The sequence below is a fragment of the Camellia sinensis genome, chromosome 11 (genome assembly GCF_055761805.1).
Source record: "Camellia sinensis isolate YWXY chromosome 11, ASM5576180v1, whole genome shotgun sequence".
Lineage (NCBI taxonomy): Eukaryota > Viridiplantae > Streptophyta > Magnoliopsida > Ericales > Theaceae > Camellia > Camellia sinensis.
Window position 1 is genome coordinate 120,798,377 of NC_138971.1, and position 24,668 is coordinate 120,823,044.

The window sequence follows — 24,668 nt, forward strand, 5'->3', positions numbered from 1 at the left end:
GATGCAGCAAGTGTAGCAACAACATGATAATATCAACGACTATGCCATCAATTCATTACAAACATCTGTGGAAGTTACAATGATCAAATACAATACATAAAATTAATATCATTCAGGATTTACAATATATTGAAAATGTTTACTGTTGAAAAATATTTAGATTGAAAAGTGAGCTGATGCAAATTTGCAACATGGCCAGAAAAAAAAAAGATTGAAAAGTGAATTGGAATCCAACTTTATTTTGGATTACTGACATCTTGAATTCCCCTCGAGCAGTAATGTAATACTATATTCTAAGGTATAGAACAACAAGCAAACTTAAGTAAAAAATAATTTTTAGAATCTTATTAAACATGATTTAATAACGGTGCGGGTCGGTGCGATTTAGAAAAAAAATAGAAACCAGCGGATTGATAAAAGTATCACTAGAATTTGCCATTTTTCTTACCAAAAATCGGCGGTTCGATTGGCAAATAATAACGAATTTGCCTTGCGGTGCGGTTCGGTACGATTTTGGTAGTTTCGGCAATTTCGACGGTATTATGCACACCCCTAGCCAGCATATAGCTCGACCCATCAGCCCGCTCAATGCCCTGCCCGAGGCCCAATGTCATTTTTGGTGAAAAAAATAGAAAAAAAATTTTAAAAAATATTCAAACCTTACCCATGCCCGAACCCAAGCCCAGGCCCACCAGTTCGCCCAAGGCCTGAATAACCCATGGGCCTAGGCCTAATTTTATGGCCGGTGCCCTAGCCTGAATTTTGGCAAACACCTGCGAGGCCTCACATGAGCATGCCCAAGCCTAGACCTGAGTGGGTTAGGTCAAGCCGAGCCAAATTTACACCCATAAGTACTTATATTTACTCCGAACATATAAGAGGTTTATCTTTTTATTTTGTACATTTTTTGTTTTTCTTTGAAATTTAGGTGTAGATACACTAATATCACTTAATTTTTTTTAAAAATCATGGCGTCGCTCTTCCTATTTTTTGAAATATCACTGACCTCTCATGTCAATTTATTAAATAAAGGGCCGACTACACAAACCTCCTTTGTGATTTTTGACACATACAAACCTCTTTTGTAGTTTTTGAAATTACAATGCCTTCTCCACCAGAAACGTCAATTAACTGAGATTAACAATAAAAGCAAGAGAGTAATATAATTTTAAAAACTACAAAAAAGATTTCTATAATTGTCAAAAATCTCAAGGGAAGTGTTTATAATTACCGCTTAAATAAATAATAAAATTACTGTTCTATCCTTGTTTAACAGGGTTGTGGGTGTGGGTGTGGGTGTGGGTGTGGGTGTGGGTGTGGGTGTGTCAATTTCCATGTTACCTACAAAACAAAAAAAAAAAGGCACACAAAAGTAGACAATTTTCTCAATGCCTTGAATTAATATTAAGGGGAAAAATTGATATAAGTATGGCATTTACAACTGTTAATTCTATTGGACTCACTTACTCATTCCCATTCATTCCATCTATCAAACTCTACATTATTTCTTTTTCCCACCATTTGTTCCAACAGCCCTACCAGCCAAAATGCCACCAAAAAAAAAAACTCAAAAATAATATTTAAAAAAAAAACCTTTTATATTGAGACAACACCGAGAGCTCCCCAATAGGCGAAAGGAGGAGACCAGTGAGAAAATGAGAGCGATGTCACCTACCTCGACAAAAGTGAACATCCAGCCTTGTGGGGGTTTCAAGTATGGTTGTTGAACCAGGGGCCAACTGCAGCACCACCATTCACGTGCCCATTGCTGTGGACCCCACCTCCATTTGGGATGAGAGAAGGGGGCAATCCAACGGCCATTGGAGGTGGTGGCGTAACAGCAGCATACAACCCATGAGAATGTGGGAGGGTGGTGTGGGGGCTCATAAGAGGACTTCCAGCTGGACTCCCTTTACGCTGTTGGAGGGCATGGATCTGCCTCAGCCCTTCTTCGTGGATACGTGACAACGTCTCCAACTCCTTCATGGATAGAGCTTCCAAGCCGGCACCATATAGAGGGGCATGTCGTGACATTTCTTCCTGTAGTGAAGCCTCCAGGCTATGAATGTATTGCTGCAAGGAGACGAGGTAAATTAGCCATTTTCACTTAAGGATTCTCCATGATAGAAACGTTAGTGCCCCGCCAGTCTAAGTCTATTTACTGGACAAGTAATTAAGTCTAGTGGCTCCTATCAACTACTGCCCATTAAGCCTGTTTGGTGCAACTTTTTTTCAAGCTGAAAGTTGATAACCAAAAAGCAAAAGTTAAAAGCATCCCTTCCCCAACTTCCAGATAATAAACCTTTTTTTTAGCCAATTTTAGTTATTTTTGTCCCATAATCTATAAGCATAAGTTGTACCAAACACCTTGGCATAGATTCCCAAAATAAAATAAGCTATAAGCTGCACCAAACAGTTCTATTCAAGGTCACCCAAGGGTTCCAACCAATGAAGCACGTACATGGACACGAACACGGACACGGCGATTTTTTATTTTTTATTTTTATATATTTTTATGTGTTATGTACATTCATATTACATTCATCTTAAATCAAAATTAACAAACACTAACATAGTAACATTAATTCAATAAATATAACAATTACATTTAAACAAATTAATAGATCATCTATTTACAAAAAAATCATAATAAATAATAACAAGAACTAAGACGAGAAGGGAAAAACATTCAACATCCAACAATATTCTTCACAAAAGCATTAAATAAGAGAGGCAAAAGAAAATATATATATATATATATATAAAGTGAGCCCCGCTGTGTCCCATGCTGTGTCCCGATATGGACACTCATGTCCCTACCATATCCACTGCAAAAAAAATCATTAAATTAAAGGGACACGCCATCTAGCATGTCCCCGGTGTGTCCGCGTGTCGGATACCCCCACAGCACCAATTTTGGAGTGTCCATGCTTCATAGGTTCCAACCAATTAAACATTAAGGCAATACACTGGATGGGTGATATCAGCCACAGATTCTATACAGCAGGCTAAAAACAGGTCCGAGTTCAAAATTAGGTCCATTCAGGAGATCACCAAAAAAAGTACAACTTACACGGTACATTTTTAGTATAAATCAATGGGCCCAAGAGAAATAGGAGAGAGAGAGAGAGAGTAATTGATCAAATCAAGGTACACTCAAATGTTATCCACACAAAGAAAACCAGAATTAGATCATGAAAACACCAAAAATATGATGCTATGTTAAGAGGTAAAACCTGGCAAGCCTGCAACTTGGCTTCCATCCCATCAATGTATGCTTCGCAGCGAGCAACCTGTTCTTCCTTCTCACGTTTTTCCCCTTCAGTTTGGCCAACTGTATGTGTCAACCGTCGAACTTCATCCTCAAGGGACTGCCTAATTTCCTCTCGGGTCACATTTTCTGTTGCATAGCGCTTCAGTTCTTCATCAAACCTTTTCCGTGCAGCCTCAGCACTCTTCAACCGTTCAGCAAGAGCATTCTTCTCCTTCACTATTTTCTGTGACATTAAAAGAAAATATTGTCAGGAAAGGTACAAGGAAAACAACTGAATACTCAATGTCTCAACCTCTGTGAGGAAGGCAAGATAGATCGAGCATTCAAAACAAAAACACGCTCATCAAATAAATTTGGGACTCAAAAATTTGCTTCTGCATGTGCCAAGAATGCAAATCATCATCAGGCACTTCCAATTTTTGTGTTGATTTTAGAATAAATAAAACTTCCAATATTTAGCAATTATATTGTTCTTCCAATAAAGCAACGCTACAGAAATGGACTTCTAGAATTTTGGACCTAAGGAAACAAGATATTGTTGGTAGAACAGTTTCACCAATTCAAATGAAAAAAGTGTCCTCATAAACAAAATAAGGGAAAACTCTATTAAGATTAGACACAGACATCATTGTATCAAAAGAGTTGCTCAAGAAATTTAACAAATACAATGTAAACGAAATCTCAAAAGCATTCTTCAGGACTTGATGTAGTAATAATAATATTTACTAGAATTCTCCAATAGAGAAAACTGATGTCTTTACATAGAAGAGTAAAGATTATACAAATCATAAGAAGATCAAGCCAAAAAAAAAAAAAAAAAAAGAAACAAAACTAAATAAACACCAAATATTGGAACCGTGTATATAACTAAGCTTTGGCTTAGCAGAAATGTACTTAATAACTTTTAGCCTACGTATTAATATATCATGGTAATTTAGGGATTAGGATTTAGGGTTTAGAATTATAGGGGTGATTCTATTTACACCACCATTTTATCTCATCACACCCTTCATTTTCAATTTTTTTTATCGTTACGTAAAATTACATTAAAGTCCACAAATCCTAAAGTTTTGAAACCCTTGTTTCTCTTCTCACCCCATTTCTAGACAGCCACTGCCGCCCATCTTTGCTGGTGCCACCCTGTCCCCATCACACTGCCAATGCCCACCTCTCTCCTCCCTTACACAGCCACTTTTCCCCACCATCCCGTCCCCTCCCCATCAGCCCTCTGCAACGCCCCACCGCCTCCCCCATAGCCCCCTTCCCCAAACTCTAGGTTTGGATGAGTCTTAAGTAGTTTAGAAAATCTTGGTTTAGTTGGAATTAGGAAATATTTTTCCTAGTAGGGAAGCTACTGGTTATAACTCACAAGGATAGTGTGTTTGGTTTGAGTTTTCTGAATTAAGTTTTTTGAAAATTGAGTTTTTTGGTTTTCGTCTTTTTTTGTTTTTAGTGAATATTTTTAAAATTTTAAACATTTTTTTTACGTTTTAAATGCACCTTACTTAGATGTATCTAAAAAGTAAAAAAAATTTGAAAAAAATTTTTTAAAAATTAATAAATACATAAAAATACAAAAAAAATGTACTAAATTCTATTATTTTTTTTGTATTTTTGGTATTTAGTGAATTTTTAAACGGTTTTTTTCAAATTTTTTTTTACTTTTTAGGTATATTTATGTTAGGTATGTCTAAAAATTAAAAAAATTGCTCAAAATATTAAAAAAAATCAGTAAAAACAAAAAAACACGGAAAATAAAAAAGTAAAATTTTCTGAAAAGTGTTTTTGAAAAATGATAACCAAGCATGGTGACCTACAGATTTGGCTCTTTTCAGCAGTAGGACTTCATCGATTTCTTCTAGGTTCTAGTCTAAAACCGTTCAAGTTTTCCTCATGTCCAGAATTTTTAGCAAGCATTATCGTTCAATACCATACCAAAATCAAGACTAAGCTCATCTTAAACTTCAATCTTACCTAATGAACCAAAATTTCCTAACATTAAAACTCTAGCCCACCTAATACGATTGTATGGTATGTTTCGTTGGGCTTCATCCTACACCATATAGCTTCTTCATATCATATAAAGCAATTTTCCGGTAATTTTTCACCGGTACATAATGATTGTTAAAATTAATGCCAACTTTTCATTAAAGTAGATATATTCAGAATAACAAAAAATAACTTGTGTTTGTAAAATCTGTGAAGGGCCAGTTTCTTTGTAGCTGGATGAAGGCCCCATTTGGTAACACTTATAAGTCAATTTATTCAGCTTATTTGCTTAAAAATAGTTAACTAATGATTTTTTGTTGAAATTTTAAATTATTTTTTAGCTTATTTGGCCAACATAAAGTGAGATTTTTTTAAGCTATAATAATTTGTAGCCTTTTTTAGCTTATTTGAAATCCTTTAATAAAATTAAACAAAAAGCCCCATCTCTTTTATCTTAATTGTAACTTTTGAGAATATTCAGGATATTTGCATAATAAAGAGCAATGTGATAGCTTATTTAACCAAACAAGTTCAACTTTTTTCACAGAATATCAAAAGCTGCACCAAATAGATTTACAACTTATTTTAATTTTTTTAAACTAATAATATAAAAACCTAACTTACAAGTGATACCAAATGGGGCCTGACTGCTGGATATGATTATTGCAAGATTTCTTGCTTCATCTGCTACCTTTTTCTATTCGTGTTGCTTACATTATCATGCACTTTTTGACAAATAATATGTATAATGTTTGAATGGTCTTATGTCCCATGGACGAGCTATCCTGGGTTTTCTGTCCCCCACACACACCCCTGGGACAGAACAGTTCAACGTATTTGGGACTAACAGTCCGGTACAAAATTTATGAACCAAACAATGGACTATTCCATCCACCGGACATGGAGTCCTATTCCATGCCTCTATCCCTCCAAACAAACGTGTTGTAAGTGCCTTACCCCTTTGACAACAAAAGCATCTCTTTCTTTAAAATTTACATGCATGAAATAAAAAATGCTGTTGACTCCCATGCATTGCACTGGGTTGTACATTTACATCATATGATGCGTAAGACACGTGTATATTTGATGAATAATCAAAACTACTATACTAAGAAATGCATAATGTAGAAAATGAAATACAACAATGATTATCCGATCTATCAAATGCATAATCCTATTATGTACACTACAATAATATTATTATAATTATATCCCATGCTGAAAAGAGTACCAAGGATGCATGACGTCCATGCATAAAGTGTCAAATTTTCTAGGAGGATAAAAAATGAAAACACTTTTTGGTATTTTATTCAAATTTGTGCATGGACCCTATTATGAAGCATCCATGCTACATGGTCAGATTTTGCAAGTGTCCACAACATGCTGGGAAAGCCCCCTAAAGTATGAGATTGACTTTCAATTGTTGACATGAAAAAAAAAAACTAAAAAACAATAAAACAAAGAAAATAAATGCCCAGGCAAGCTTGTTGGAAACACCAAAAGTGACTAGTGACCATTTCCTTTATTTTTTGGGTAAGTAAACTAGTGACCATTTCCATTAACTAAGGGAGGGAAGAAAAAAAATACAAAAATGCATAGCGGTACAAATTTGCTACCTTCAATTCATCGCGTTTTCGGGACTTCAGTTGAGAAAGTTGTGTCTCTGCATCATGTAGACGATCCTGAAGAACTTTCTTCTCAGCAGTGAGCTTTCCAATTTCATCATCCCGTTCTGAGCGAAGCCATTCAAGTTGACTCTCAATTTCTTCTATCTGCTCAGAAAGCTCCCTTCTTTCCCGACTAGAACGATCCATCTCAGCCTTCATTTCAGACTGTCATTACATGAAGGTGTCAATTCTAAGAATCCCATAAAGATTAACTGGAACTGCATCATCAATTAGAACAGACAGGTACCTTAAGACGGTTGGTAGTAGCCTCAGATTCACTCAGCCTCTGTGATATGGTAGCCTTTTCTTTAGCCATACTGGAGATCTCAGCTTTTCTTTCTTCACGAAAACGGATAATCTCGTCTTCACTGGCACATAACTGATGCCAAAGAGCTGCCCGATCAACATTGGCAAGTTCAGCAACCTCCCTCATCATGGTCAGAACTGGTCTAACAATGTCTTGCTCCTCGCATATCAAAATTACCAGAATTTCTAAATCTAAATCTACCTCATGGCTACTATCTGTCGTGCTGGTGGCGCGGTCAACAAGTCTCTTCAGCATCCTCAGTCGATAAGACTCGTCAGCATACCATTTAAACAATATTGTATAAAGCATCTTCACAAAGCTTCTCACATGGGGGTCTCTAGAAAGGACCAATGTCTCAGCAAGACCAAGAACAGAAGTGAAGTCATCTCTCTGAGCTCTCAACTGCTCGATGGTTTCTCCCTCTATAACAACATCTGCATGCTGAAAATTGTCAGCAACAAATTGCGAAGTAAAATTTAATCTCCGAGCAAGGCGTCTTTCTAAGACCATGGCTACTGATTGTGCCATTATTGCCCCTCGAGCTACAGCCCTCTCAAAAGTTTGGGAAGCTTCAACAGCAACGCAGGGAATAGATAACATTTCAATCAAAATATATATATCAGAAAAATAACTACTAGCACAATAAGCATGCTCATCCACTGCATGCAATCTTTCAGAAGTAGGCCCATTTTCACCAAATATGAAGAGCCCGCTGGGAATTGCAGGACCATTGTCACCTAAGTCATCGTCACAATCAATGTCTCTTAAAATAGCTTCAGCAACATCTGCACAACTATTTACCATTCTACTTAAATAATCAAGAACACAGGGGGACACCTGAGCACCCAAATCTTTTAGCCTAACACGAACAGATCTAACCTACAGGGGGTAAGAAAAAGAAGTTAGATACCATCAAAAGAAAGCATGACTAATAATTGAACATAAAAGGGTCCCATTTAAGTACCAAAAAAATTTGAAGCATACCGCTTGTGGAAGATGTTGGCATTGTAATGCGGCCTTAAAAATAAAATCCACAGTTGCTGCTAGAGGTTCATCGTTTGAATCAGCCAAAAGTTCAAAAGATTGAAAAAGAACGCGTACCCACACGTCAGCGCTACATTCCAACTGGCTAAGAGCACCAAAAACCTGAGGAACAAAGATTGATGATTACAAAACAAATAGCAACAAATTAACTCAACAAATTTTCTGCAAAATTCAGAATAAACTACATTCAGAATTGATACAAGTGTTCCGTGGAAAATTTAACACAGCAAATGTGCTCACAATATTAAAGCACATCCCAATAAGACAACAGGAAGGAAATAAAGAAACCCCTTTCAAATTGTCTTACAGGTACTCGTAGTGCAGGTTCTGCATCAGGCCTTTGAACTCGATCTAGAAGTGCACGAGCAGCAAGTGGATGCTCTGAATGGTCAACTAATTTGGGTACCAACGCAACCAAGTCCGGCTGCAGATGCTTAGGAGCTTTATCCAATACAAGAGAAATCTTTTGTGCAGATTGGGGCCGCCTTCTTGGCTCAGGACAACCTTGTGGAACAGCTCCATCTAGTGCCCTTAGTGAGTTCACAATCAACCCCAGGAGCTCCTCAGACTGCTCTGGCCATTTGGTCTGAGATAACATTTCCATCAATTAGTCAACGCCATAAAATTCAAGAGAGTAAGTTTTAACACTTGAGACAATTCACTGTACCTTAGACCGGAAGGAAGCATTTTCTGAAGAACCAGCAGATGTCTCGGGTGGACAAATAGGTAGTCCAGGAACAGTTTTATCAGGCATAACCATCCCATTCATGTCAGAACTTTGTACAGCAGATGTATTTGTGCCTTTATCTATCCCAGAATCCAATCTATCATGTATGTGGAGAGATGAAGATTCTATTGCTCCATTTTCCCTGTCAGATTCCAGTGGACTGATAGTTCCACTGCCATCTGGAGAAGGCTTGAAGTTTGCATCTGAGGAATCATCATTAGAACTTTCTTCTGAAGGTTGGCAACATTCAACCATTATGTCTAAGAGTAGATCAATGATTGCCTGCTGCAGCACTTTGACTCCCATCAACAAATTCATCAGGCTGGGGGAAGATTCATCGTTCTTGGTGACCTTCTTGCCATCATTACCACCAGAAAGTTTGGTTGGAAGAAGCAAGCGCTTTACTTTAGCAGGGTCATCAAGATAAACACGAAGTCCAGTCAGAAAACCAGCTATTGCACCAGCATCCATGAGAAGCTTTTCTCTTAAAGTGACCTGTGGCTGTGAAGGATTGTCTCCATATGTGAGGTGAAACCCTGCTCTAGAAAGAAGATTTCTAAAGATGTCTTCTTCATCTCCGCTTATCCCTTCACTATCCTCAGAATCAATGAGTTCATCAGGGTCAGTTGTCAGTGCATCCTGATCATCCTCAGAAGCCAAAACCTGACAAAATGAAGACCAAGTTTGAATAAGGCATATCTATTCAACACAAATAAAATAAAATAAAAAGAATCTAAAATAAGTCGCTGCATGAATAAAATTATGCCTCAATCATGTACAAGATTAAAAGATATAGAGTAAATTCATTTAGTAAAAATCAACGAAATTAAGTCAGCATTATATGTGCTCATGTTTGAGATATGAACAGGCATTTAAACTTTAGTTTTTTTTCTTCTTGGAATTGGACTCCAAAAGAAATTGATACAGGGGAGGCAAAGCTCAAACCACAATGGAGCTCCCCAGTGCCAGCCTGCATGTGGGCCTAGGAAAGCACCAAAATGTTAGAGAGAAAGTTGAAAAACTACTTGCCCTTATTCAGGAAACTCACTTTGACTTTCTAGTAGACATTATGGTAAAACCTCCATCATGAGCATGTTCTAGAATCAATAATGTTGTTTTCAAACTTCAAATCACTTTAGAATAATCATCTACTACCTAACTGGTCTACATTGTATGACACTGCAATGAGTGAAGTAAAAGGAAATTTCTATTTCAGTTTAAGAGGTTAAAGAGAGTTCACAAGTCATTATGCTGCAGCCTACTTAGCTTCTAACTTTTTCTAGACTATACTTTCATGGTCTTCATGTTGTTCATTCCTCTTATTCACAGCAAGATGATTCAGCTTTTGAACAGAGTGTGATGTGGAGATACTTCCTACAAGAGTACTTCCAGGCTGTTAGAATTTACCACTCACCTACTACCTCCACTATCTTTCTCCACACCTACCACCTCCACTATCACACACTCCACTACCATCCACCTCCACTATCACACACTCCACTACCATCTTCTCCTCTATATATAGGAATTGTAATATACAGAATATATAACCACTCACCTACTACCTCCACTATCTTTCTCCACACCTACCACCTCCACTATCACACACTCCACTACCATCCACCTCCACTATCACACACTCCACTACCATCTTCTCCTCTATATATAGGAATTGTAATATACAGAATATATAACCACTCACCTACTACCTCCACTATCTTTCTCCACACCTACCACCTCCACTATCACACACTCCACTACCATCTTCTCCTCTATATATAGGAATTGTAATATACAGAATATATAACAATCTTGTAATCAATCAATCAATATTACATAAGTTTTAACATGGTATCAGGGCAAGGTTAAGCACTTAGTCTTTTTTCGCTTCACCGGCGGGCGGCAACCTCGCCTTGGCCGCCCGCCGGACCTCAACTTATTCCGCTTATTTTTTACATATACCTGCCATCACTAGCTGTAACAAAGTCTGAGCCCATCTGCAGGCACAAATGAGCTTGCTCCGGCACCGGTTGCAGGGGTTTCTGGTTCTGCTGCACTTGCCGTTTCGATTGGATCTCTTATTGTGGCTCTAGTGGCTGCATCATTTCCTTTTATGTGTGTGTAGAAAGACAGAGAAGAAAGTGTTCTCAGAGTTGACCACAGCTTGCCTCTTAGCAATCTGACCTACAAGCAAATCCCCAACCTTTGTATACGCCACCACAGACGGCGTCGTTCGCTGCCCCTCGGAGTTTGTGACGATTACAGGCTTGCCTCCCTCCATCGCCGCCACAGCCGAGTTCGTAGTACCGAGATCGATCCCTACTATCTCAGATCTATCGCGATTCACTGGCTTCTCTCTCTCTCTCTCTCTCGCTTGCTCGGCTCTGCTTCGAAATCCGCCGCGAAGAAGATAGATAGTAGTATCTAAGCTCCTCTCCCTCCCTCTTTCTCTGTGTGCTCCGAAAACCCTCTCTTTCTCTCTCAAGATCCTTTTCACGAGGTGAAGAGCAAGCGAGAAAAGAAAAAAGAGAATAAGGATACCAACCTCTATGGTCGGGAGTCCCTGGTCAAGTATCAATGGCTGACATTGTTAAGATGGGTAGAATGCATGGCAAGACTTCCAGCACAACAAACTCATCGCAGTATGGTGTCAATCACCACCATGTTCAGGCACCTCGATCCAATGTGTCACATCACGATTCACGTTCCTCTGATGATCATGTATCTAAGGTCTCAGAGTTCAATCCTGAGCCAGGAGTTGGTTCAGGCCATCATGTTTCTCCCACTTTACTTTTTCCACCACCCACACCACACAACCCCTTTCTTTTCTTTTCTTTTCTTTTCTTTATTCTCCACTCACCAAACATTTTTCCTCACTTTTGCACCTCCCCACGTTGCTCCACTTTTTTTCTTTTCTTTTATTTTATTTCTTTATTTATTTCTTTTATTAAAAAAAAAAAAAAAAAAAAAAAAAAAGCTCTCTCTCTCAGGTTGCATTTTGCAGGGGGGGCAGCTGGGCACCCATACACGAGGTGCACACCCATCATCATCTTTTTCTCTGTTTTCTTTCTCTATTTTATTGTATTATTATTTTTTTTTTATTATTAAAAAAACATAAAAAAACAAACACATAAAAAAAAAAAAAAAAAAAAAAAAAAAAAATCAAAAATAAAAAAACCATAAACAGAAACAGCAGAAGAAGAACTGCTACCACACTCATTTTATTCCTGTTGGGGCTCACCCCGATCACCATTTTACAACAACACAAAAAAAAAAAAAAAAACAAAACAAAAACAAAAAAACACAAACCAAAACAAAACACCCACACCCACAGTGGGCTTTTTCTTCTTTACTCTGCTGCAGGTCTCTTTTTTTTGCTTCCGTCCTGGGCGGTCCTTGACGGTGCTGCCTCGGAACTTCCTTGTCCACCACGTACGTTCACTCCCCCATACTCCTCCACTGCCGCATATGGCGGCCCTCCAAATCGGAACATCACGGTGGCCTTCCGCTTCAGCTCCTTGTTTTCTGCCCTTAGCACGCTTATCTCTGCTCGCGCATCCTTATACATGCGTTGGAGCAGAGCCAGCTGGGAGTTTAAATGCTGCACCTCATTTGTCCTACTCTGCAGCCGGTTCGACAAATTTGTGACCGCCGTCATGGTTTCCACGCATGACTTCAGAGTATACTGATTAGCCTCAATATCAGTTTGCATCGCCATTTTTTGCTCCACCGACCGCATCGGAAAGTTCAATGGAGCAAAACCAGCGGTGTTTGGTTGCGGTTCACTGGCCACCGCCCCAGTTATTTCTCTTGTGGGCTCGTTCAGTTTTGGAAAGAGCGTGAGCAGGTTCTGGGTAACTGGACGGGAAGAAGAGGCCATGTTTTTGAGTTGCTAAGTGTTTCAGAGAAGGGTTGGTTTCCGGGTGTTTCAAGATTTGCAGAGACAAGCTCTCCGAGCGTTCAGAGGTTTCAGACTCGTATGCACAGCCTTCGCCTCAACCTTGTTTTAAATAGCCAGGGCCAGCCACGCGCATCGCGCGCCTCTTGCCGCCCGACAAACTGGCACGCCTTTTCATGGCACATCTTTTGATAAAGTGGGCACGCCTTTTGATGGCACGTCTTTTGATGGCACGCCTTTTGATAAAATTGGGCACACCTTTTGAGGGTGCACCTTCTACAACGGTTAGCTCCTTTATGGGTCCGACAAGACTCTGTAAACTGTCCCGACATAGATTCCGGTTAGTTTCTACAAGGGTCCGACAAGACTCTATAAACTGTCCCGACATTGATTCCGGTTAGCTCCTTTATGGGTCCGACAAGACTCTGTAAACTGTCCCGACATAGATTCCGGTTAGTTTCTACAAGGGTCCGACAAGACTCCGTAAACTGTCTACTACAACGGTCCGACATGACCCCATAAACTGTCTTCTACAACGGTCCGACATGACCCCATAAACTGTCTTCTACAACGGTCCGACACCACCATACAGTGTCCTCTACAACGTTATGACACCCCATACAGTGTCTTCACCAACGGTCTGACACGACCATACAGTGTCTCCTATCCTTTTTTATTTTTATGTATTTTCTTGTTTTGTTACTCTCTCCAAACTCAAGTTGGTTAGTTTCTCTCCTCCTTGAGTTTGCGGGGGGCTGTTAGAATTTACCACTCACCTACTACCTCCACTATCTTTCTCCACACCTACCACCTCCACTATCACACACTCCACTACCATCCACCTCCACTATCACACACTCCACTACCATCTTCTCCTCTATATATAGGAATTGTAATATACAGAATATATAACCACTCACCTACTACCTCCACTATCTTTCTCCACACCTACCACCTCCACTATCACACACTCCACTACCATCTTCTCCTCTATATATAGGAATTGTAATATACAGAATATATAACAATCTTGTAATCAATCAATCAATATTACATAAGTTTTAACATGGTATCAGGGCAAGCTTCTAACTTTTTCTAGACTATACTTTCATGGTCTTCATGTTGTTCATTCCTCTTATTCACAGCAAGATGATTCAGCTTTTGAACAGAGTGTGATGTGGAGATACTTCCTACAAGAGTACTTCCAGGCTTTGTATGGTGTTATCATTGGGAAATTTTGTAGGTTATTGGATTTCAATTTATGAGCTAAAAGAGGCAATGAGTTCTCTAAGAGAATGTTCAGTGCATCCTTTTGTGGAGATAGAGAAAATACCATGGCTTGTAAGGGAGATAGGATTGGAAAATTTAGGGTGAGTTCTTATTACATGTATGAGGAAAATGACATAGCTTTGCCTCGTAAGAGCATCTAGGGTACAAAAGCTCCATGGCAGTTTTGGGATCCATCCTTAGTGTTGACAATTTGATGAAAAGAGGCTATAGGATGGCAAGTAGATGCTGCATGTGCTGTGAAGCAGAAGAGACAGTGGACCATCTTCTACTGCATTGTCATGTGGCTACAATTTTGTGAGATTTAATTATTTTCACCTTTGGTATTCATTGGGTGATGTCAGGTTCAGTTGGGGATTTAATTCTTTTCATCTTTAGGATTCATTGGGTGATGTCAGGTTCAGTTAAGGAGGTCTTGAAGAGTTGGGGTCATGGTTACAGGAGAAAGAGTAAGCAGAAAACTTGGATGGTGGCACCGCCATGTATCATGTGGTGCTTATGGAGGGAGAGGAACAGAAACTTCTGATGAACCAAACTCAGAGGTGGGACTTTAAAAGCTTAAGATGATCCTGTCACATACTTTTTTATTGATATTTGTTTTTGGTTAAGCGTAAGCTATTTTATTACCAAAAATATAATAGTACATTGAAACTCAATATGGGTAACCACCAGGGCACACGAACAGCAAAAGGCTAGGCAAAACACAGAGGGCAAGGTGAGTACATTCAAATAGTTCACAAAAGCACAACCCATCAAAAAAAAAAGCATGTGGCCCAACAATGCAAATGAAGCAACATGTTTCCTACTCAAAGCAGCTTTCTTTGAAGAAGCCAACAAACCACAGGGAAAGAAATATTGAAATTATTGTTATCATTCCCATTCCGTTCCAGCCGGTTCATACTCTTTCAAACAAAACAGAACTAAAGAGGGCCAATACCGTTTTGTCTTTCTTTTTGCTCTGATCCAGTCCATTTCGGTTGTTTCATGAAATTTGGTTGGGTTTTGAGCATACCGGTGTTCCGTCCAGTATTTGCACTCGGCCTTCTCTTTTGTCAAACGTCACATTTTAAAGAACATATATGGCGTATATGTATATAAAGAAAATGGATTTACGTATACAAAACACAGATCTAACATCTGGAGCATATATATATATATATAGAGAGAGAGAGAGAGAACATATGTATAGAAAGGAAAGATCTAACCCATGGAGAGAGAGAATGTGTACTCTAGAGAGAGAGGAGTCACTAGGAGATAATCCTATATTTGAATCTTTTTGGTCTCCGGTGTTAGAAAAGATTGGCAAAAGATTAGAGGTGTTGTCTAGGGGGGGTAGGTACACTCTCATGCACTCTGTGTTAAGTACTATTTTCAAGATCCCGTAGGACTGCAAGGAAGATTGAAAATTCGATGAGGGATTTTCTTTGGGAAGAAAAAAAGAGATCATATAGTGAATTGGAGCATTATTTCTCTTCCTAAGGAGAAAGCAGGACTAGCTAGATAGGAAATGTCGTGGCTAGGAACACAACCTACTTGGTAAGTGGTTATAAATATTCCATTTGGAAATAAATTCATTATGGTTTGCCATCATTAAAAGTATGGGCTTCAATCTAATGGGAGAGACTCACATGTGGTTAGCAGGGGTACCAATTGTGCTCCATGGAAATCCATTTCTAAGATCCTCCTACGAATATCCAGATTTTTTTACTTTGTAAGTGGGTGATGGAGAGAATTCACGGTTTTGGGAGGACACTTGTGCGGCGGATTCTTCCTTTAACATGTCATTTCCACATCTTTATATGGTTGATCGGTTACATTTTGTGTCCGTTGCTTCTTCAGTTTCTTCTAGTGTCGCTTCGATTTCTTGAAATTGATGGAATTTCCCCATCTCCGAATTCATGTGATAAGCAAGTTTGGCAGGGTCATGCCACAAGCATTTTTTCAAGTAAATCATTCTTTGATACTATTATTAATGAGCCTAATGTTCTTTCTTTCTTGTTTCACAAAATAATTTGGAAAGCATGTGTGCCTCTGAAGGTGAATATCTTTATATGATCCTTGATTCATGGATGTGTATTGATGAATTACCATTTTCAATCAAGAAGGCCTTATCGTTATCTTTGTCCTCAGTGGTGAATTATGTGTAGAAAGAGTGGGGATTCAGTGAATCATCTAGTTGCATCAAATCTTTGGAATTGGCTCGTTGGGTTGACAGATTCTCATTGGGTGGCCCAAGGGGAATGTGCTAATTTGTTCTTAATTGAGTTCCAAGGTTATCTTTTGGGTATTTAGTTCGATAGAAATGCAATTTTTTTTAGGACAAAATTGAGGAGGTTGAGGTGTGATGGGACAAAATATGTCATTGGGCGTTGATTTAGGCATCTTCTTCGCCTCATTTTAAGAGGATCCCTTTCTTTTACATTTCTAGAGATTGAAAAGTTGTATGTCATGTATAAGGTTTTGTGTGGTTATTTTTTATTGGGTAAATTATGCAAATGATTCCTATAGTTTACACGATGTGTCAATTTGATTCCTATTATTTTAATTTACTCAATTTTGCCCACTTAATTTAATGAATTGTATCATATTAGTTCAATAAATAACGATCGTTAGGTTTGGTGGACGGAAAGTTGTCTTGTGCGCAAATGATATGTCAATTAGGTCCTTTTAGTTTACACGATATGTCAATTTGGTCCTTACTGTTTTAATTTGATCGATTTTGACAGGGACCAAATTGGCACATCACGTAAACTACATGGACCAAATTAACACATTGTTTGAGTTTCCGTTTACCAAACCTAACAACCGTTATTTATTAGACCAATATGATACAATCTGTTAAATTAAGGAGCAAAATCGAGCAAATTACAAGAACTAAATTGACACATCGTGTAAATTACAAGGACAATTTGCATAATTTACCCTTTTTTATTTATTTTTTTTGACGTAATAGTTGTTGGTTTTTGGAGTGGGCTCCTTGCCTTCTCTTTGTAGTTTGTTTTTGTTTCTTTATCAATAAAATTTATTTCGTTGTCGATAAAAAAATAATAAAAAAAAATATAGATCAGGATAGAGACAATGTGGCTAGAGCTTTGAACCAAAGAGAGAGGGCAGAGGCCCTTCAAATTAGAGAATGGGCATGGCTCTTTATTTGGGAACTTTATAGATTTGGTTTTGATTGTGGGTTATTTTGTTTGAAGACCTCAATATATTCAAACATATTACCAAAATGATATATGTACATACATATAAATATTTTTTATTAATGTATTATATTATGGCAATAAATCAGAAACAATACTCCAAAACGCAACGATACCAGGACATACCATATCAATGAAAAAATGGTGCATTGACCAGTACAAGATTGACAACATTGATTGAAATTGCATGTGTGCGGTACAACACTCACGTGTATAGTTGAGCATAAGAGAAAGGAAAAAGCTTGCCAAAAGTAATGTTTTAAAACCTGGACCGATGAGCAAACCAGAAAAGAGACCGAGCCACGGGTCACTAGTTCAATCGTTGGGTGAACCGAGGTCGAACCGTGATGTCATAATAACCTTATACATATTTAAAATTAAATATAAAAAAATTATAGGTATTAAAATTACAAAAAAAAAAATACCAAACTAAAATTTTCTTAAATAATATTTCTTAAATTGTTTAATATTTTCTTGAAATAGATTCTCAAAGAAAAGGCTTCATTAAATAGGCTCTTTACAAAGTTCATTAGTCCCACATCGAAGAAGCACATTCTATGAGGCATCCAACCGCTTTTAAACCTTTTGGCTCCAAATGCCGAATTCCCACATCGCTTGTATGTGGAAGTGACGAACCCATTTTGGTTCTATAAAGCTGTCATAGCTTAACGCACATGTTGCACTTGTCCAAGTGGTTCTAATGAACCGGAACTAGATTTCACAATTTGCCAGTTAAACCACGGTATTATCCGATTCTTGCCAAATACGCCGGTTTTTAAGTTGAAGCGGTTTTGGTTTTATGTCCAAACCGAAACTATGACCAATTGTCGGGTTAACCAGTTCAACTAGCAGGTCTAGTCTGGTTTTTAAAACAATGGCCAAAAAGATGAGACCACTCTCAACCTTCATCGATGATAGCCACATAAATGCCCAAGATAAACTCAGGTTCACAAGATCATTCAATAGTAAAAAGATGCTCGCCAAAAATCATTTTTGAAGGAAATGATTTTCTAAGAATCCTCCTTTCTTTTATAGATTTTTCAATCGAGCCCAATTTTTGCATTGACCCTTTTTTACTTTGTACATAGGAACACATTTTGATGCCCTTTTTTTTTTTATTAATATCAAGGTTATTAAAATCGGGATCCTACATGGGATCATTAGAGGAGTTTACAAGATTGGATCACGGATCATAAGATCCTACCAAAAAAAATTTACATAATAATTTAATTTAAATAAACAATTCTTAAAAAGTATACAGAAAAATTAAGTCTAAATTATACTTCAAAAAAAAGTAAAATATTGTGGAAAAATATATATAAATATAATATAATACAATAGAAAACTTGATAGAAAAAATTTAAGGTAAAGAAGAAGAGTATAATAACAGAACACTTTGCATTCTACAATAATGCATAAAAAGTAAAGCAAAAATGTTTAATAAAGTTGGATTTGAAAATAGATTAAAAACTCAAAAGGAACGACATGGCCGAATGATAAGGCTTGTCATTAAAATACTCGGTGGTGCAGGTTTAAGTCACGAAAATAGCCTCCTCAAAACAAACCCCACTATAACTAAGTTTGTTTTTTTCAACTATAGTTTTCTTAAATTACTCAAATATTTGAATGTGTTTCCTAGTTTGTTATTTTAGTCCATTTGAATCAATATGGCTTATTTTTGTATTTACTTGGACCACATAAAAATTGGCATTTAGGTAACATTAAATTTACAATAAATTAGCTCATATAATACAACAATGCTTACAAATTGAATCGGAAGGATCAGAACCAAATCAAGATTCCAAGATTTTATAAGATCCAATTACCAGGATAGATAGACCCTAATTGAAGGAAATATTTTGTACGATCCGGATCGATTGCGCCCAAATGGATCGTAGGATCGTATGATCCAAATCGAGATTCTGATAACCAAGATTAATATACACATTTGCCTATCCAAATATATATATCATCTCTACAACATGAATTAGGGTCATGTGTTTGAGCCAACGACACTTAGACCAACCACACTTGAAACCTAGCCAACTAATGCACACGGTGCCTTTCCTGAACCATGGCACCAAGGACGAAACCACAATTGGGCTGATGATTAAGTCATAGAGCTAGCAGTAGCCCTTAGCTTACTCAATAATTCTCCACTCCCAATTGTGGCAATTTGCTTAATACCCTATTAGCTCAATTGAATGATTATCTATTAGGGTGTGTCCCCCTTATGCCTCAATCCCTCTCCAAAGTATCAAGCATGCTCAAGGTTTGTTTGGAAATTAGATTTTTAGTGCCTTTTAGCTAAAATATGAAGTGAAAAAAACTGAGGTATTTGGGAACGAATTTTTGACTTTTTATGAAAAAACGTGCAAAAAGTAGAGAGAAAGGAAATAAATCTGTGACTTTTTTGTATGGAGTTTTGGTTTTTTTAGTGACTTTTTGCCTTTTTTGCTATTTTAGCTTATTGCCAAGGGACCCCTCATTGTCTAGCCAAGCACACCATCTTCCTGTCACACTTGGCATGACCTCCTCCCTCAATTTGGACGAGTGAAATTCTCCACTCCTAAGCCAATCATCACCTAATACTTTGACTCTCCAAATCACACCCTGATCCTGAAGTATCTGGCTAAGCCAAGAGCATTGTCCTAGTGAACCCTCGCCTCAAGGGTTGGTGCATACCATGGGGTTGCTCGAGAGCCCATGACCCACTCATGAGATCAACAAGGACTAGTCAATTGCTGACTGACTAAAGCTGAGAGCTCATTAAAGTGGCTCACCTCACTCTCCCTCAGGGTAAGCGTAGGGTAGGCTCCACTTTAACCAAATTTTTTTTTTTTTAAGACGAAAGAGAGACCTCCACATGGGATCAACTTCATGATGGTGTGTAGTTTCTCGTGCTTAACAAGCACGCCTAACATGCTCAACATCTTTATCAATATTCCAAATTCCATTTATCGTAAACATGCATATGACCCCATATTATCCTATTTCTGGGCTTACTATAAAAAGGAAATTCATCCCTCATAGTGAACCAAACTATCACCATCATTCAATATCTCCATCTCTAGTTAGCTCGATGTTTTTCCCTCACTGTCACTCTCTCTCCCCTCAATGGATGCCTCAACTCTCTCCCTCTCTACCTCAGGTCATCCTGCGCCATTTCGGTTCCTACCATAATTACTAGTAGTGAGCCCATAATCAATCCACTCATCAAGAACCGCCAATAGGTGTCTTCAAATGTCTCCTTATTGTTTAAAGGTAGCTCTGGAAGCTATTTTGCATTGAATTCGTAATTGATGATGCATTTGCCAAACAAAAAGGTAACAATGAATTATCTTCTTTTGTGTCGTGAGGTGGCTAGTGGGTTGTGGAATATGCTTCTCACCCCAAAGTCCAGTGGGGTCATGCCTTCCTAGGTGAGTTAATAGTGCATTGCTACCATGGTTGTGCCAGTAGATCAAGCAATGTTAGTTGGTTGCTCATCGATATATGTGGAGCATTTGGCAGAAGAAAAATAAGCATAACATTTATGACATCGAGATTCAAGTTCATTCTTTGAAGAAAGTAATGTTGATCTAGTTCTATTTTTTAATTTCATATGAACTGAAACTTTGGTGGTGGGGTGCATTGTTTTATTAGTTCTTGTATACTAACTGTGTACATGGGCTTCCCACACTCTACTCACTTGATTTACTTAATTATCCAAACAAATACGGTAACATTTTCAAAAAAAAAAAAAAGGCGCAGAAGCATTTGAGGAAGCCATTGGTCAAAGTAGCATCTAACAGTCACTTCCTTCTTTCAGGATTGCATAATGGTTTCATGGTTGCAGAAACCCAGTTGAAACCATAAGATTATGCAAAATACCTTTAGTTTCATCCCAGCATTGTCATCTAGACCTTTTAAAAAGCATCTAAAGCCAGCCAAGTTAGGCAGCTAATTTAATTAGAAGGAAAATTAAAAGCCACACGAAAGTGCCTTGAACGTAAAGCCGCTAGTTTAATCTCAAAAATCAAGATATAGAAAACCTCCATCAGTGACACTTTTGGAATGGTCAGGACTCTGGTGAACAAATTTGGAAGAGAAATGGGTTCCAAATCATCATTAACGACAGGAATGCATAGGTAGTGAATAGGCTAAGTATAAACTAACCTCTAGATCTGAAAACTCAAACCATGGGCAGCAGTCCAAGATTTCACAAACAAAGACAACTGAGTCACGTAAAAGGAAACCTGCGTCTGCTTCAAGCATATCCGACACCTTCATGAATTGAAGCACAGAATTATTCCATGTTTTTGTACAAATAGAAGACTCTTTCCATACAGTCTTGGCAGGATTTTTTTGATTCATTACAGCCATCCGGTATCTGACCCAAAAGTTTTTATCCGGATCAGTGCCAACTGATTGATCACTCTCTAGATATATACATATAGTGTCAAAGGACTCATACACACCTGCATCACAAAAACAAAAACAAAAAACAAAATAATTAAGGAGGTGAACGACTGCAATCACATTTTCAGTGGAGAAAGGGGTTGATGAAAAAGAAAAATTCACCCACCAATCCGAAGCTCACATCCACCAGCTTGGAAGAATTTGCTAAAGATTTTTCGGGTCTCCATTATTTCTTTAAAGGAGAGGAAGTTCTCCACTTTCCATGTAAATGAACTCCTTTTCCCAGCAACCTGGGAACCAGCACTGCACGACTCAGTATCCTGATCAGTGAAATCCTGCATTATGGATGTCTCTTTCAAAATGAGAACTTCCGCAGAGAATATAACTGTATCCTGAACGAGAAATCCAGAATCTTGATCGAAGAGGCTAGTCAGTGTCACAAATTCACGCCAACCCCAATCTTTTGCAGCTTTAGAGTAACGGTTCTGAGACTCCTTTGTAACAGACTTTTCCTCCATCCTTTGGTTCACTACCGACAGTCGATGGCTCACAAAACAACTCCAATCACTGGAAGTATTTCGTGAATCCGTGACTTCAAGAAATACCGAAAGGTGGCATGGTGGTTGAGACTGCCCTGATACCACCAAGCAAAGTCAGTTCAGTTTCCTAAGCATGACCTAAGCAACTATCTACCTAGCTAATAAAGTTCAATTGCATGGTTCAGAATAAAATTACACGTTATGTCCCTTTCTCCATTAAAATTATATAGGAGCCAATGGTCCTTACTAATCCATGTAATTCATCAGTTCAATTTCATATGCACAACCCAAGCGACAGTAAGTTTAGTTCATATAAAACCATGTGCAAAAGATCAGTATACAATTGATAAGTCAATCCCTAATTATTTCTAACATGGTAGGAATAATAGCTCAACAATCCATACATGCACAGGCTAAGCAACTCATATCTAGCTCAAATAATTCCTAGTGCAAGTATCAGTGTGAAAATAATGAGCCGTATCCATCCTCAATTTGAAAGATGTGGTAACTGACTTCCTCAGTAATCCATAGAAGAGAAGAATAACATAACAACATTGTCTAATTGCATAATCAATAATTGGAAATTTAGAACTATCAACTATAAAAATTTGAAGAACAAAGAACCTAGTGCAACAATCTTGCATACCTCTGGGGTAAACAATAAGGCGACAATCTCGATTCCCTATTTGAAACCTCCTGCTCTTGATGCAAAGACCAGTAATCTTCCTCTTCTTCAGAAGGTCCTTCAACCGTGTGAAATTCTCAATTCTCCAAGTGAATTTTCCCATGTGCCCATCAGACTTCTTCAGGCCACTTCCACTCCTAAACCCAATCAACCCCCCATTTTTTGAAAAGCTACTAAGCTCCTTAATCACATGGAATGACGTACTGAACACTGCCATATCGTCCACCAAAAACCCCGACTCTGGCCCAATAAAATCTGACATCTTCATGTAATCATTCCACCCCAAACTCGTATTGTCACCACTTTTATTATCCGCTGCAAACCGCCCGTAAGAGTCCCTGTGCATGTGATTCAACCCTGGCTTTTGATTCAATGCTGACATTCGAAACAAACACCAACAACTGCGATCCGAAACCAGAGTCTTCTCAGTATCCTTACTCTCCAAACACATAGACAAGTAATCAACCCCATTAACTGAACTCTGGTAAACACTAATCCGTAAATTACACTCTCCAGCCGGGAATGCCGGGCTCATTATCTTCTGGGTCTTAATCATCTCCTTAAATAAACTAAAATTATGAACCTTCCAAGTGAATTTTCCACTCAAAACATCACCAACCGGTCCACTCACAACCGACGACGAGGTCATCGAATTGGATTGTATTTCAATGTTATCACGGGAAAAGTTTACCGATTCATTCAATACGAGTATATCAGCAGTAATAAGAATTGAATCATTATTCAACAAAAAACCAGATTTAGGGTCAAGAATCGAGGCAGAGGGAGTGAAATCACACCAACCATGAGACTTCTTCTTGCTAGAGAAGCGGTGCCAAGAATCCCTATGAATCGATTTGGATTTGTCGAGGGGATTGACAACGGCGAGACGATAGCTAGCGAAGCAGTCCCATTTGGAAGAAGAGGTGCCTCTAGGGTCCATGATTTGGAGGTAGATTGAGATGTAACCAGGAAGAGCTTGAGAGTCGCCTTTAGGGTAAACCAAGAGGCGACAATCGTAGCCTCCGACTTCGAAGTACTTGCTCCACAGTGCCCTAGCTTTAACTTTGGGGAAATTGAAGATGCTCCATTTACACACCGCCGCAAACTCGCCGTGCCGCTCTACCGTCACCGACTCTTGGCCTCCGGTTGCATCTCGAGACACCGCCGGATCCTCCGCCGCCGGCGCTGACACCACCGCCGAGGGTTTCTCCGATTGAGTCGTCGACGACGACGACGAGGACGGCGATGACGTCATGTGTACGGACGGCTGTGATTGGTCCGATGACGATGAGACGGCCTCAGATGATGATGGTGAGGGTAAGTTCGGATGCTTCATTGTTCCGTTTTTACGTAATCTCTCTCTCTATCTCTCTCTCTCTCTCTCTATATATCTATATAATCTATGTATGTGTAGGTGTATGTATATGTTGGTCTGGTTTTAATTTTGATGAACACGCAGAGAGAGAGAGAGAGAGAGAGAGAGATGGGAAGGGGAAGGGAAGGGGAAAATTATGTGGTGAGAGCCTGAGAGCGCAACACGATGGATTTGGACAAAAGTCCGGCGTACGATAGTTAAGCTGCGCACCTCCTTTCTCAAGCTTATATATGTTGTGTGAATAAAGCTTGGGACCCCAGTGGGGTGCTGGG

General features: G+C 38.6%; 1 protein-coding gene across 3 annotated transcripts; it reads right to left on the reverse strand.

The window, feature by feature from the left end:
* Nucleotides 1-68: 68 nt before the first annotated feature.
* LOC114289018 (uncharacterized) lies at nt 69-24,635 on the reverse strand. Of its 3 annotated transcripts, none has more exons than XM_082894604.1 (11): nt 22,983-24,635; nt 21,964-22,431; nt 21,555-21,856; nt 8,949-9,671; nt 8,589-8,867; nt 8,222-8,383; nt 7,178-8,116; nt 6,880-7,095; nt 3,237-3,497; nt 1,676-2,073; nt 69-593 (listed from the first exon to the last, which is right to left on the reverse strand). In XM_082894604.1, the coding sequence occupies exons 1-10, from the start codon at nt 24,355-24,357 to the stop codon at nt 1,711-1,713; spliced, it is 5,088 nt and encodes a 1,695-aa protein (XP_082750730.1). In that variant the 5' UTR covers nt 24,358-24,635; the 3' UTR covers nt 69-593; nt 1,676-1,710. The 3 variants fall into 3 exon arrangements, with proteins under 3 accessions (XP_082750730.1, XP_082750731.1, XP_028088458.2); XM_082894605.1 differs by lacking the exon at nt 69-593 and adding an exon at nt 1,381-1,535; XM_028232657.2 differs by lacking the exon at nt 69-593 and having other exon boundaries at nt 1,505-2,073.
* Nucleotides 24,636-24,668: the final 33 nt, after the last annotated feature.

Coding starts and splice junctions, on each gene's coding strand:
- LOC114289018 (XM_082894604.1), bottom strand. CDS start 24,357: ATGAAGCATCCGAACTTACCCTCACCATCATCATCTGAGGCCGTCTCA. Junction 21,857..21,963: donor TGGATGTGAGCTTCGGATTG/GTGGGTGAATTT, acceptor TTTGTGATGCAG/GTGTGTATGAGTCCTTTGAC. Junction 9,672..21,554: donor TTGAGTTTTCAGATCTAGAG/GTTAGTTTATAC, acceptor TCATTTTGTCAG/GTTTTGGCTTCTGAGGATGA.